At 40.8% G+C, this 15990-nt stretch overlaps 1 protein-coding gene across 4 annotated transcripts in view; it reads right to left on the reverse strand.

The window, feature by feature from the left end:
- The window catches only part of dlc1 (DLC1 Rho GTPase activating protein), a 593090-nt gene that overhangs the window by 32001 nt on the left and 545099 nt on the right, over positions 1–15990 (reverse strand). The window contains exon 1 of one of the 4 annotated variants that reach the window (XM_041185590.1): positions 14824–15154. The exons of the other annotated variants lie outside the window; for them this stretch is intronic. Within the exon in view, the coding sequence (XP_041041524.1) occupies positions 14824–14836 (13 nt within the window). The 5' untranslated portion in view covers positions 14837–15154. Of the gene's footprint in view, positions 1–14823; positions 15155–15990 lie in introns of those variants that run through there. 4 annotated transcript variants of the gene reach the window in all.

Genomic DNA, 15990 nt, shown 5'->3' on the forward strand with positions numbered 1-15990 from the left:
TTACTTTTCTTTTATTGTGCTGCCTTTCATTTTCCAGCCTACTCTTTATTTTTAAACTTTCCCCTCCTGAGTTTTGCACTCTTCAATGTAAAACATTTTGAGGTGTGTCCTGCATAAGGAGTAGTGTTGCAAATCATTGTTTATTTACTCAAAAGAGCAGCATAACTGTACAGTTCACTAAGCATCTATCTATTATTCTTCATGACTATTTGTTATATTAAATTATTTCAAAATATTGAAACTGAAAATAAGAATTAAAACTGATCACTGAAATAGATATTTGAAATCTTTCCATTTTATGGATGGGGAGCATGTGTATAGTGATATACAGATATCACAATTGTGTGGGACAGGCTGGATAGAGCAGGGGGTCTTTTCCTGTCAGTTATTATTTATATGTTTGCATTAACTTGATTGTCACTATCATATTTTGAATAACTCCAATTTGGAGGTGATTAAAGTTACTCCACTGTAAGATAAATGTGTGTTTAATGTATTAATGTATTAAGCTGGGACATGTGGGTGTGGTTTCATCCTTTAAGGAGCAAGCTGTCACTGTCAATAGTGACTATAGTGGGAGGGCTGATCTTTTGCACATGCAGGGCTAACAGGGGGATTTTTGAAAAGTTTTTTATAAAGCATTTTCAGATGCAATAATAGTTTTTATAAAGAGCTCTGACCTGTTAAGAGATTAAGTATACCATTCATGAGTTTATGAACTAAATGAAAATACATATTGTTTAGTGTTTGAAAAAAATATAGCAAATCATGATTTTTAGACCAAACTTCTTGATTTTTAAGAGTTTGTTTCTTGATTTACGAGACAGTGAGGTTGGCATGTCTAGGTGCCTGAAATAGGGCAAGCAGCAACATCCACCACCTTGCTAAGCACAAAATGTTCACACAGAAAACGGTGTATCTGACTGTTACAATCCTGTGCTAATCTCTAATACTGTGCTGCTATTACGTACAAACACAATATCATGTCTGGGGATTTGTAATCTTTTAATACATTATTATAGTGAAACCCCAATGGTCCTTTCACAGGTCAGGGAAACTTCCTTCTTGAGGCAGTAACCAGCACTGACAGTCTGCATACAGGGACTTAAATCATTAAATCTCACAATCCCTTGGCAGTGCTAGTCTCCCCAGAATGGAATGTCTAGCAAGCATAATACTCTTGGAGTTAAAGGCCACCGAGAGCCAGGACACTGAGACACCACTGAATCTCTGCATTGGAGATTACTGTACTTTAATATATCTTTCATCTCAAGTATGTCATCAATGCCACATAGAATTACATTCACGATTTGATATGGTCAGCATTCCTACATTGAGGAATATTGTGATAATAACAATTGTACAACTGTTCAAACTATTTCAACATCTTTCTGAAATAATAAAAGCTTCATGCATTCAATTTTATTCCCTCATTCCTCTAACAAGTTCCCCATCACATTTTTTAGATACAATCCTTACAGTACAAAAGGAAAAAAATAAGAACACTGGAGTTTAATTTGTAATAAAGTGTTGCAGTAATGCATTACAATGGTGTGTACTCTCTCTCCTTCCTCTTGACCATTTCAGTAGTGTGACATTTAGCTTCATTCTGCTTTGACTTAAGCTATTTAAACAACAATTACAGGCACAACAACATCAATTCAACACTCTTAAGTAAAATTTCCAGCAGTTAATAGTTCAGTGATAAATGTAGTGGCTTCACGGAATAAACTGAGTGTAAGGAATGAGCCTGCAATGGATTACCTCAAGCAGATCTGCAGTATGCTGCCAAATGATCATAGCTCATTCTTTCACACATTGTCAAATCAAGATTACAGGTGGCAAGCAACTATGAATTCCTGGCATTTAACCAGCCTTGACCACATTTAGTCCTTCCATTGGAGCAGAACACACAGCTTCATTAGGCACAAGCAAGTGGAGAATTTTGCCACCTACTTCAACCATATCTCCTGCTTCACAGCCACTGCATTCTTCAAAGCTTTGCTTTGGAGATAATGCTACTTGTCAATCAGTTGACCAACTGCAACATTTCTGGCATTCATCCTCTGCCTTATTGATACTGCCAAATCTGAAGAACCATTCACTGGATACTATACCTCATTGGGAAATTTTCAGGCATTCAGTTCCAAACAAATCCATGACAGCTTGCCAAGTTGGCAAATGCTATTTTGCTGGAGTTTAAACTCCAGTAATATAGTTTCCCGTCCTCATACTAGATTCTAAATTTTATTTTCTCCCACCTGGTCTGGTATTGCATCTCCTCACCTGAAGATGGTTTCTGATGCTGGGATACTTACTCTATGAGCACTAGCAGCTCTCTGGTACCTTGCTCAAGTATCGATTCAGCTTATGAGTGCCAGCAGGTTTTTTGATCATGGGGACCAAGGAAACAGAACTGAACCAGAACTATCTTGTGGGTCCTATCAGAAAGTGGATATGGGCACATGTCCTCAACTGACATGTAACCATGTGCAGTTTTTGACAGGACTCACTAGATAGTGAGCAAAATCTAGAATCCTGGCTGATTTCACCCCTCCCAAGCCCAGAGATCCTGAGGCCAATTGCAAGAGTCACTAAACTAGATAGTGCTAATAAGATAGATCGGGAGCTGATTTTTCCCTTAAGCCCAGGGGCATGCAAGCCACTTGTGTCCACAGCTGAGATCAGCTAACTCAGCATACGCCATGGGTTGTACCAAGTTCTAGGGCAGGATTTTCCCTTTGTTGGGTGGGCGGGCAGGCCTGGGGTCAGCCGTGAAACGGTCCATCGCCCGTGATTGGGCCCTACTCACGATTTCACGCTGGATGGCCAGCGCTACCGGTGTGAGGGTGAGAAAAGGGCGAGCGCTAAAGCCTGTGCATGGGAGCACGCATTGAAAGCTCCCTGAAGGCACAGAGCTGCCTCAGGGAGCTGAAGAATTTTAAAAAGAAAATTAAAGACTTTAGAATTCTGGAAAAAATGTCCACACAGTGGACTCATACACCTTTACATGGAGATTATAAAAATCCTGCCCAAACATTTTTATTTTTTTAATTTAATTATGGAAACCTCATCTGGCCCGTGGATGAGGTTTCCTCAAAAATTGAAAGGCTGCCTGGTCGATTCGCCGACCCGCCAATCATAATGTTGGGACGGGCAGGGAAAAATATGGGTTACTTAATTGATTAATGGCCTTAATAGGCCTCTAAATTGTCAGTGGGTGCATTGCCGACTTTCGCGCATGCCCGCTGACTGAGATATTGGACTCTCGCCTGATGTCATCACATGCTATTTCACGCTTGGGTATGTCGGGCGCATGCCCGCACACCGAGCTGAAAATCCTGGCCCTATTATTGAGCAGAATTGTGTATGTGGATATCTGGTGGGAAGAGATTTGAGTTTAGCTGTAATTTCCCAAGTGGTCACCACCTTTCACTGGCCAAACTTACATTTGATGCATGGTAATTAGAGCAAGTTGCCAGCAGTAGATCGGGTGGATTTAGGGCAGGGGGGATCCCCCTGAGCTAAAAGATGTCGGGGTACTTTGCTAACTTTAAATCCAGCTGCCCCACAATGATATTACACTGAGGGTGGCCTTAATCCCTTGAGAGTAGAACTTCCAAACTTCAGGAGCAGGAAGACCTGCCCTCAAGAGCTGCTGGCCCTTCTGATTGGCTGGCAGATTTGTAGTCCCAGCAAAACCAGAGGACAGTAGTGGCCGCGGGGAGAGGGTCCAGCGGTCAGGGGTGCCAATGGTCAATTGCGGAGTGGGGCGGATCAAGCGGTCAGTTGATCAATTGGTGGTGGTCAGTTGGCGGGTAGGATGGTGAGACAGGGGTGGGGCATGTCAGGTGGTCAGTTGGAATATGGGGTGCAGGGGGATTGCAGGGTTTGGGTGGTCAGTCAGGGGGGTAGTTGGGGGTTGGAGGTGAGCACTGACTGGGGTCATATTGGGGGGAGTGGTGGAGTTGAATACTGTCCAGTTGTGGGGGGATGGGGGGAGGTGGCAGAGTTGAACATTGGCGTGGGTTCTGGAGTGATTTACTTCGAGTTTCACTGATTTTATACCCACTATGAAAATCTCTAAGTAAATCCGTGTGAAAACCAGGGTAAGTATAGGGCAAATGTGCATGGTTCTGGCCAATTATGGAGCAATCCGAAAAAATATGCAATGTTTAAGAACAACATATAGTGAATGGCCCAACCATTCTTTTCATAGCAAGGTTTAAGTTTTATTTGACCTACGGTTAAAGGTCTTTTTTAAAAAAATAGTGCTGACAATTGAACATCCTTTAGTCACAGCTCACCACAGTTAAAGCTCATTATCTTCTTAGTGACAAACTAATTCTGTAATTCACACATCTCAATTGGTGATTTAGAGACTGCATGTGTACCAGCACAGACTGAATGCTTTCCACCCAAAGCTAACTGAAGGTGGAGGTAGGGTAAATTATGCTTTCATATATGAAATAATTGGTTCATTTTCAGCTAAGTATAATAGCCGGAAAATATGTGAGCGAGCAATCTCACGAATTAAGCAGGCATTGAGCCTTTTGGTAACCTCTGTGGAGGAGGTTCCTTAACCAGGCTGGCAATGGCAGTTGCTGAGACTTCCCCTGGAAAGAGCAAATGGGGATCTCCTTGTTCCCCTTTAATGGGTTCAAAATATCTACAAAAACTTTGCCTCTACTTCACAACAATCCCAGCCTGAACTCTCACTGCCTTCCCCATGCCCCCACCAGGGGGGCTCCACTTCCACAATTTAGTAGTCAGCATTGCTGATCCTATAACAGGTCTCCGAGGGTTAGAAGTGTGGGAACCCCTAACATTGGGAGTCCTGACCCAACACCATTGATGCTGCTTGATGCAGTTTAGGGCAGGTGGAGACTCTGACCCGTCCAAGATTCCCAAAGAATTCCCCACGTGTGGCCAGGCCGTGGGTTCTAACCTTCTGACACTGTCCTGCATAAGTTGTCTTCATTTGCCCCACAAGGGCTCTGAATTTCTGTTCTACTATGTGACTGATGGAATTTTTTAAAGCAGTCAATGGGTAAAATCTTTTTATGAAGGAACTAAACAAGATTCCAGCAAGCGCACATGAAGAAAAAAGACTTTTCAGTGAACTTTTGTTCCTCACCCTCTTCAAAACTGAAACTGCTTATGTCTGTGAAAGCAGGTTTCACTTTTTCCTTTGGGTCGTACATTTTCAGAAGGGAATCGCCTACTCCTTACTCATGTGCCACAGGTAACAAAGATGGGACTAAAGTTTTGCTGAAAATTTCTAGCAGCAACCGAATGTGCAAATGTCACAATTGACAAGGCTTGCCTTTATTTGGCCACAAGTCAGAAGACTTCTCAGTTGCAAGGGCTTCATTAAGTACCAAACTGCATAATAACGATATGCCAAACAAATGATTTAAAAGCAAGCCGCTGTCCACTGCCCTTGCAGGATCTCCCTGTCTATTCAGAACAACAGGGAATATCTGCTTATCAGAATGCAGAGTACTACTGAGGTGACAGTAACTAGGGCAGCTGTTGAGAGTCAACAGAATTAGTGCTGTTTAACATCAGAAGACATTATCATCTGGATTCTACATGACTTAAACTACAGTAGATAATTCTGGAGTTCCACTAAGTGAGCAATGCAAGACATTTTCCCATCCAAAGAATAGACCACAAAGTGGATACTTATGCACGTGTCATAATGGTCTGCAATGTATTCAGTTTGACCACAGTTCTTTGAACTGATTTGAGCAGGACTTGTGCACTGCAGATGATTGTCAAAATGCCAGTCACTGACTCATATTTAACTTTCTGGAATCTTTTTTTATTCACAATGTTTCCACACATTGAATCTCATAATAACCTCAACTTTATTTGTAGGTGACTCCTCCAAAACTGATAGGTAATAAACAGCCCAGAAGGTAATAAAAGTTGATTTCTGTTCGTACTTAGTTAATTGGTCTGTGAAGTCCTTGGGGTGTGACTTTTGGCCTCAGTGCACTGCTGTAGAGAGAAATCTACCAAGGTTCTTGCTCTAATTCCTACCTAGTGACTTCTGCTAGAAAATGTTTGTGTAAAGACAAGGCTCAGTTGTGATGTTCTCCAAAATAGCATGCCAACATTAACTAACTAGGTTTATAATGTGAGGATGTGAGGAATGGTCACTGGATGAGTGCGGAAGGCTACCCATGAAAAATACCTCAACAAGCATCAGTGCCTTCAGAAAAGAAGAGAAATAGAGTGTAAAGGGGAATCCTGACCAATGCCCCAAAAATAGAAGCTTCACTGTGTCATGCCAAAATAACAACCAGTCTCTTTTTTTATAAAAGCCTAAGTTTTTCATGAAGTTACACAGAAATTTTTAAAAAAATAAAAAGTTACTTTAGAAAGTATCAGTTTCAGACTTGGCTCAAGAGTAGCATGTTCACCTATGAGACAGAAACCAATACTACAAAAACAGATTATCTATCATTTATCTCACTGCTGATAGTGGGATCTTGCTGTTCACAAATTGGCTGCTGTGTTACTTACTAGTGACCAGAAAATATTACATTGGTTGCAAAGCACTTTGGGACATCCTGAGGTCATGAAAGACACTATATAAATGTAAATTATTTCCTTGTAAATGTAGTTCCATGGAAGTACTGTAAACTCTTCCATTTGCCCAGGCATAAGGGTGCTTTCCTAGTTAATATTTCAAAATGAAGGATCAGAAAATTATCAAAATTCTGGATAAGTTCTTTTTCAGGGAAAAAGTTTAATAGAAGAGAATTATCAAGAGATTTTTTTCATGAACTGGATTGCTATGAATTATTTCACAAGTATCATTGGACTACACTCACACAACAGTGAAATGTTTGTCAAATGTTGACATATCTGTAAACCCTTGTATAATTGCCTCAGGGTCAGTAAGTTTGCAGAATGTGGAAGAAAATCAACACTTGAAAAAAATCCTTTGACATAGAAGGCTTTTTCCTCGAACCCCTCCATCTCTCTATCCCCTTGTCGTCATTTAAGGTAATCCTTAAAATCCATTATATTCACCAAGTTTTAGGACATCCTTCTTAATATCTCCTTATTGATCTCATGGTCCCGACTTTTGATTACACCTCCGTGAAACACCGTGGGGCCATTTCCTATGTTACAGAAATAGTTTTTATTTATTCACGGAATGTGAATGTTGCTGGCTAGCCCAACATTTATTGCCCATACCTAATTGCCCTTGAGAAGGTGATGGCGAGCTGCCTTCTTGAACTGCTGCAGTCCATGTGATGTAGGTACACCCATAGTGCTGTTAGGAAGGGAGTTCCAGGATTTTGACCCAGCGACGGTGAAGGAACGGAGATATATTTCCAAGTCAGGGTGATGTGTGGCTTGGAGGGGAACTTCCAGGTGGTGATGTTCCCATGTGGTCATGGGACAAGGAGTTGCTCTTGTGGTCGTAGTCAGCACAGTTATGCCACTCATGAGTCACTCCCAGAATCTTCTGCCTGTCTATCAGGGTCTCAAATTTGCATTTGTCTAATGGCCAATTTGTGACTTTGCTCCCCACAAGTAAGATCTTTCTGAGGTCAAGTGTATTCCTAAATGATATAGTGAAAGTAGAACTAATGCTAAACCAATCCCCCCCAACCCTCACATCCACAGTACAGTAGGATGCTGTCAATAATTGAGCACCTAATCTGCCTCACTGATCGGACTTGGAGACGTAAACCCATCATGGGAGGCTGGACATTCTTACTCTGCTCCACATAACCCTGTAAACCAATGCCTTTAACTGATGGAGTCATGCTGGTTGGATAAGCAATAGGAAGAATAGAACTCTGTGCTGATAGGCTGCATTATTTTAGTTTGTTAAACTCCAACAGTACCCATGTGTACACTAGGAGGTCCCTGAGCTTTTGACTCTACCAATCTTTGTCTTAGGTCTCCTGGATCCATGTAAAGGGGGTTGGGTGGTTTGTCCTTATTGGTGGAGGGCGGGGTGGGGGGAACACTGTACAATCTATATGCTAAGCAGAAACTCCACCTATGTGGATTTGTAAGCAGTTTGATTTGGAGACTTTTACATATGACAATGGGTCTCTCGGTCTTTCAGTGACAGTTGACCAAAAAGTATATTGTAATCCAAAAAACCTCCAAAAAGCCATGAATCAGCACTATATCCACCATTTAGCAACATAGAGTATAAACACTCTGTAGGATATGTTATAGTATGTTGTACATTTTTATAATATCCATAAGTATATGCTTCAATGACAGACACAAAGATAATGAAGTACAATAGAGCAAGTCCTCAGCAAATTCATGTTGTACTTCTGAAAAATCATGATGCACAAAAGTTAAATTAATTCAATGCAATCTATACCTCTTAAATTCACTAACAACTACTTCAACTTTAAATACCCAGTGGGATCCTGGTTTCAAAGGGAAGGGTACTGGCCTATTTGACTATATGTGCTGTAAAAGTACTTTAGTTTAGTAAACTCCACTTATAAGATCATGTACTATAAAGAAAATCCCATTTGTATACAATTACATTATTTTTTAAAAAGTCATCCAATTTTATCCATTAACCCATATATTAAGCAAGTACAGGCACACCTTGAATATAAAATCATTATTATGGGCAGTAGAAGCATTCCTAAAACTGAAACTACCACATTATTTTCATAAATTGCTAGCAATTGAAAGTCAGCCTAATTGCATTATTTTGATTTTCACCGTATTTCAATGTTGTGAATTAGGGAACAACATTCTTTAAAGATCAGAAGCTTTGAGGTTGACAAACAGATGAATGCAGGGGAAACATTTATTTTGAATGTTAGTGAGTTATGTGACTCAAAGCCTGCGCCATCCTATGTTAAGTTCATTCTGACCTTGTCTACTGTTCTATTTTAGTTTCTGAAACTAGGAAGCACACTGGAAACATTTTGATTCCTTTGGGCACCATTTGTGCGTTGAAGAATTTTTAAAATTGTGGAGCACATGATAGTGTCTTCTTGCAGATTCACTATACAATGCATTAATGTGTGCTTTCCTTATTATATTTCGAGTATATATATGCTTTTACCTAAATAGATGTTTAGGTAAGTAGTCTCCATGCATATGATGACTATCTAGATATTTATTGGCAGAGTGTGTTACATCACTGATGCAGAGCTGACCTTAATTCATGTAATCATAATTGTTTTGCCATAAATACTGCGCTTAACAATAGGCAGTTCCAACGAATCATTGTACAGTGCCAGACAAAAGGCATCAGGTCATTCCAAATTTACAGACGTTTCAGGCTGGGATGCGGTTTGCCAAGAATGTCTGCTATTGTTTAAACCACAACATCCTCAAGTTAAACTACTTGTGTCTATGGGAAAAGAGTAACATTTCCAACATTTAACACTATCCTGTCAACTCGGCAACAACAGAGTGTCAGGCATTTGGAAAAACTGTGCTAATGCAATTTATGAATCCTTTAAAGAAACTGCATCCCTTGCATTATTACATGTGAAAAGATTAACTTGTAGGCAAACATAATAAGTACATGCCAATTTTGATTTTTAATTTGACAAAGCGTACTCAACAATTAGGATACAGAACTGGTTTAGGGTAAAGAATTGGTTTGAAGTGTAACAAGTCAATAATCCATTAACTTTGACACAAAATTGTCACTCACTTCAAATTCCTCTTTTAATTATTGATTTTCTTTTTAAAGTTAATTTGAATAACTAAACATTTTAAAACAATAAAAAGAGGCAAGGGGAAAATAAAATTGAGCACAAAGTAAGCTGAAGTACATAGTTTAAATGCCAAAATAAAGCTGCTTTTAAGCAATTTGAGATGAAAAGCAACAAAATAGAAGATAATTAGGAACAGAAGTGTATTTATTTACTTTTTAGCTTAATACTATACTATTGTTATGCTTTATATTTTTGTTCACGTGCAGAAGATCAATGCCACTGGCAACCATATTCTAAAGAATGTTATTGTTAGTGATGACTAGCAACTTCCGATAATGTGGTAATATGATTGTCTAGCATTCATTATAATGTCAGTTCTCAAATGTGACAACTGTCATCTGTAACGTCATCAGCAGCACAACATGAGTTAGCTTGTGTGTGTACGTACTCCTGGAGGACTAAGGTTTAACCTACTAAATACAAGTTCCTGCTACTGTCCAGTTAACCATCTAAGTCCAATGTGAGACTAATTACATGTATTTACACAAGAGAAAAACAATGAGTGAATCAATTGTTATAGTACTTATTTTGCTCCATGTTATTTATAGACTTGATGAGTCTGGCTTGTTGCATGACGAGTTTAATATTGTCTGGAGCCATTCAGGATCTTTGCTCTACCTTCTTTCCTGTGCTCTCTTCCTGTTGCTAAGAGGCAAAATAAAGCATGAAACTCCTGTTTACAATGCTGGACCATCCTGTAGAAAAAAAAGCCCTCTATTGCCAGCAGAATCCAGCAGATGCATCCTGAACAAACACAAGTGATCAGGCCTGACATTGAACCACATCTGCTGAGCTATCTTGCGCATGTGCAGGACTTTAATCTGTCTCAAAATTCTTTCTATCGTGAAGGCAGGTCAGGAGACTACAGGAGGCCACAGCCATCTGTTACGTACTGAAAGAAGACACTGAAAACACAAACTTAAGAGAAATGATGGAGGTAGCTATTGCTAATTATCTGCACTATGGAATACTGATACCCGCAGGCCAGATGGACCTACTGAACACATACAGGCCAATGGTGACAGATTTATACACACCAGCTTCTAACTAATCTACTCGCCTGCTCTCTTTACGCTAATTTTTACTGTACAGCCACTAAATAAAAAAGAGCCAATGCATCCATTCACTCTGTCTGAAGGCATGTCCATTGACTATTTTAGGACTGCCCCATCAGCTGATACATAATGTCACCATTATTCTGTGCACTTATACTGGGAGATTCAAATCTGTCTATACAGTATGAACGCATAATTACATATTTTATATTCTATAGACATGGCCAATATAGTGGTATCTCCATTATCTGCCATTATAGCAAGGCGATAGAAATTGGCAGATAATCAAAAGTGCCCAAATTTTGGTCTTACACATATAATACAGAAATACCTGAAGCACAGTGATTGAGACAAGTACACTATAAATAACAAAATAAACATTGTACATCGTTTTTGACAAAAAGATAAAATACAAATTCCAAAACAAGCTGTGCAATGAGATGAAGTCTTATGCAAGGCTTTGCTCTATGCAAATTCCAGCAGCATTGCCTCTAATAGTGATGCCGACAATAGATTACGTTTTCAACCAACCTGTTAATATCACTCTGAACCAATTCACAATTGGCAATTTTAATAAGTCATTATTGAGATCCAACAAAATCAAAACTACTAACTATTACCAATCAGATTTAGTGAGCCATGAAAATGTTTTATATACACTTCTGCCTAGCAACTCACTTTTTTCCACCCAGTTATTTACAACTATTGTTGTCAATGGTTTTGTTAGTGGAGGTTTATTTGCCAAATGCTGTTGTGCATCAAAGCAACTTAGTTCTGTTGAAGAGTCATACGGACCCAAAATGTTAACTGTGTTCCTCTCCGCAGATGCTGCCGGACCTGCTGAGTTTTTCTAGGTATTTTTATTTCCATATGTAAGTACTCTCTTTGATTGTTGATTCAGGTAAAGGTGCAGAGTGATCTGATTGGCTGATCATTCCTATTTCTATAAGGAACCTTTGAAAAATTACAGAAATGAACTTGTGCGGTTAGCCAAAGATATGAGCAATTTTAAAGAAGGTACTGACACTGCTTTGGGGACATAACAGCTTAGAAGAGTTGACTGATATTATCACAATGGTTTTACGTGGAAGTGATGTGATGCTGAACTCCAATGCAAAGTTTAATCATAATGATGCAGTTTTGCCACCTAATTTCAAGTAGTGGGAAAGTGCTTGAGTGATATTTTTACAGAGATGATAGTCCTTTAATAGCCAAGTTATATTGCACTGATGATGCAGTGGTAGGTATATATTGCATAACAACACATATGAACACTTGCAGTAACGATGCCTGCTTCCATTTCATTGGAGTGGGGTGAAGGCAGTACTCTGTGCACACATAGAGATCCAGGCATGATGCACTGTATACTTGTTTTTGATTGTCAGTGAAATTTCTGATGGCAAAAATATGACTCTATGACTCTAAGATCTAAGGGGAGTCAGGTCTTTCCCAAACACCTGCAAGGTGACAATTGCACCAGCATTTCAAAACATCGCAATAATTTTGCAAGAGTATCTTTTTCAAATGAGCAAACTACCAACAGTAAACTGCAATTTCCTAGTCTTTTTATTTGACCTTTTTCTGTCAATTTTGTCCGCTCTTCTCCTGAAAGCCCTGCAGTACACAGTTCCACAAGCACTGATTAGCATCCGGTAGATGGACAAAGTGTGCATCAGTCTAGGAAGGGATTAGGGACAGCTATTCAACCACAGGGGAAGAGAAGCATTCAAATATATTCTTAACCTAAGACAAATAGGGCCCATCTGCACTTCCCAGTGGGTAAGACACATTGCCCAATTTTCTTCTCCCACAATCTGGGTGTAAAGATGAATGGTTATGGCACTGGGGGAGGCAATGGCTTACTGGTATTGTCACTGGATTAATAATCCAGGATAATGCTCTGGGGAACTGGTTTTGAATCCTGCCACAGCACATCGTGAAGTTTGAATTCAATAAAAAAAATAGGAATAGAAGTCTAATAACAACCACGAAATCATTGCTGATTGTCATTAAAAATCTAACTGGTTCACTAATGTCCTTTAGGGAAGGGCTGTCCTTTCCTGGTCTGGCCTACATGTGACTCCAGAAATGCCTCTGGCCTAGGGATGGGTAATAAATGCTGGCCTAGCAACTGATGCCCACATCCCATGAATGAATGTTTTTAAAAAGAAATTGAACTGCAATCTTACTAGGAACTGGTGAATGGAGCTGAGGCCTCTCCTTGTGGCAAGCTGCCAATTTCTATACAATCAATATCAATGTACTGGACCTTTGGACTCAATATGGTTCTTGATTGATAAGGGGATCAAAGGTCACGGGGGAAGGCGGGAGAATGGGGTTGAGAAACTTATCAGCCATGATTGAATGGCAGAGCAGACTCGATGGGCCAAATGGCCTAATTTCTGCTCCTAGGTCTTATGGTATAGAGTGTCTCCTGTGCCAAACCCAAAGGTGTAGTATGAATTCAGCAATTAAGTTAAAATGTTCTTTCATTAGGCATAGAGGCATTTTTTAATTCATTCGTGGGATGTGGACATTGCTGCCGAGGACAGCATTTATTGCCCATCCCAGCTGCCCTTGAGAAGGTGGTGGTGAGCTGCCTTCTTGAACCGCTGCAGTCCATGTGGTGTAGGTACACCCACAGTGCTGTTAGGGAGGGAGCTCCAGGGTTTTGACCCAGCGATAGTGAAGGGACAGCGAAATATTTCCAAGTCAGGATGTTGAGTGGCTGTCGAGAACTGTCAAATTTGCACTTTGGGTGAAGACATGTATTCTTCGGAAAGGCGAATAAAAATTTGCTCTCAGATATTTATCCAAATCCCCAAGCTGGAAGATTGACAGCCTCCAAGTTGTGCTCCAGATTCTGAGCACCCACTGCTACCTGAGTCAATGGGGGTGGGCAGGAAGGCTGGAGCCTGGCGAGATAACGCTGGAAACAGCCTGTTTGTTTGTTTTGAATCTTTCTCCCTCTGCCAGTGATGAGGCAGCTGGCGGCAGGGGGCGGTCGGGGGAGTGCCGGGGGCCGGTCGCCCCGGGATCAAAGGGGCCGCCAGTGACTTCACACTGCTGGCCAACAAGCAGATTCCGCTAGGTCCTAGCTCCTACCGGTCTCAACCAGCCCGCCCGCCCTCCCCCCCCCCACAGCCCCTGTGCAACATCTTACTCCCATTGGCAACTCCAACCGAAATAGCAGCTTTTATCCCTCACCGTGCGGGTTCAAAGCAACCAATTTGAGGCTCTGAAACTATCGCACCATTCAAATTCCAGGTTCTTCAATTTATAAAAATGCAAAAGAAAACTCCACTCTCTTATTTTGCAAGTGCAGAATAATTAAGATTCCTGCAGGTATTTAGTTCGCATGTTAAATCTACAGATGCCTTTTTATCACGTCAATAAAGTCTGAAACTAAAGATTAAATCCTTAGTTTCCCCAGAGTGAATGCCAGCCCAGATGATACAAGCCAGACACGGATGGACCAGAAACCGTATCTGTGGCCCGGAGGCGAATGGGAGAGCTGGGCTCACTAGGACGAGGGATACGTGCAGCTCAACCCCTTATCTGACATCTTTCTACTGCTGAGGATTCACCGACACCCCAAACACAGCTGTCTGCTCACATTCAAGCCCACCAACCCCATGAGCAAACCAAGCAAGAGAGAGGGGGAAAAAATCTCAATGTCTCAAATAGGAAACATTAAAAATCTTGTCTGCCTAGTTTCTCCATTGCATTGGGATGCTAAGTACATACTGTAACCAGGAATGCGTTTGAAGTGATATCTGGGTATAATATGTAACGCTGCAGCTCGGAGCATTTAGAAATCTACAGAAAATTGAGATTGAGACGTCGGGTTCTGGCTATGTTTCCCCTTCGCAATGACCCCAATCGCATTTTCTAAACAGTAAAGATCATCTGTCGCACAATCCAAGCCAACAATAAAGAATTAGCTCACTGCAAGTTATCTGCCAATTCACTTTCTACATTTCATTAATGTAGGGGGAAAGCCCCAATGGAAAATATTACGGGCTTACGTGTTAAAATCATCGTTTCCAGCTTTCACATCAATGTACAGCTCTGACCGAGGACAAGCTCACTGGCTTGTTGGCTTCTTCAATAACCGATCAAAAAAAAACTGGTTGCCCAAATTGGGGTGGGGGGGGGGATGTCCTTGAAAACTTGAACCTTTCAATGTTCTTGGTTTTTCAGAGTTGGTTAAACATTCCCAGTTATCACGAGTTGATGCAAATCCATATTCTCAAGTCCCAGACGACACTGTGGGTGCGGCGAGGAATGTTGGGGTTCAGTACCGTTCCAGCACTGCTTAAATAAAGCTCCGTATAAATCTCGCTTTCTGCACAGAAGCTCCGAAGCGCTCACATTGACTCTGATCCGCAGTGAGCGCAGTACTGAAACCCAGCAGAATGGCCACTCCTTCCTTGTGCTGCAGCCACCTCCCACGCACACACATCCAGCCACTGGACGGCCTTCCAAGCCACAGACAGCATCACTCAGTTTAGTCACTTGCTGTATTCATGTTTTGATACAAACAGCGGCAAATATTATAATCCTCCATGTTAAATGCCCACATTCTACATCTGCTCTATTTGGGCTCTGAGAACTGTAGTTCGTTTTTACCGAGTTCAGCAAAGTACTTCTATTCTTAGGTAAGAGCACAAAATGATGTTTAAAATATTCTTATTCTTTCATAGGATGTGAATGTCACTGTGTTGCCCATCTCTCATTGCCCTTAAGAAATTTGCTTTGTTGCTTGCTTTACTTGATTGATTCCATTATTCCCAGAAGGCATTCGATAAGATGCCACATAAAAGGTTATTGCACAAGATAGGAGAACGTGTCAAAGGTGGCAAAAAGATTCTGCCCACAGTCTCTGCTGTTAGATGGGCAAACACAGCAACCAATAAATGCACGCCAAATTTCAGTACATTTATTGTGCCACAGTAACAGTTAACTGATGGTGCTCTCTAGGCAGCAGTTGGACAATGGGAAACATAACGTGCTGCCCTCATGATCCCAGTACTATAAACAACACCACAGGTGATCTACTTGTGTTATATATTTCTTTTATAAGGAGGAGTTAAGAACATTGGGTGTGAATGGAAATTTTAGTCCAGCAACTTCAGGATTATGCTTTGTGTGAAAAATATAATCATATCTGGCTCAGCACAGAGGGATCAGTA

This window comes from Carcharodon carcharias, chromosome 1 (genome assembly GCF_017639515.1).
Source record: "Carcharodon carcharias isolate sCarCar2 chromosome 1, sCarCar2.pri, whole genome shotgun sequence".
Classification (NCBI taxonomy): Eukaryota; Metazoa; Chordata; class Chondrichthyes; order Lamniformes; family Lamnidae; genus Carcharodon; species Carcharodon carcharias.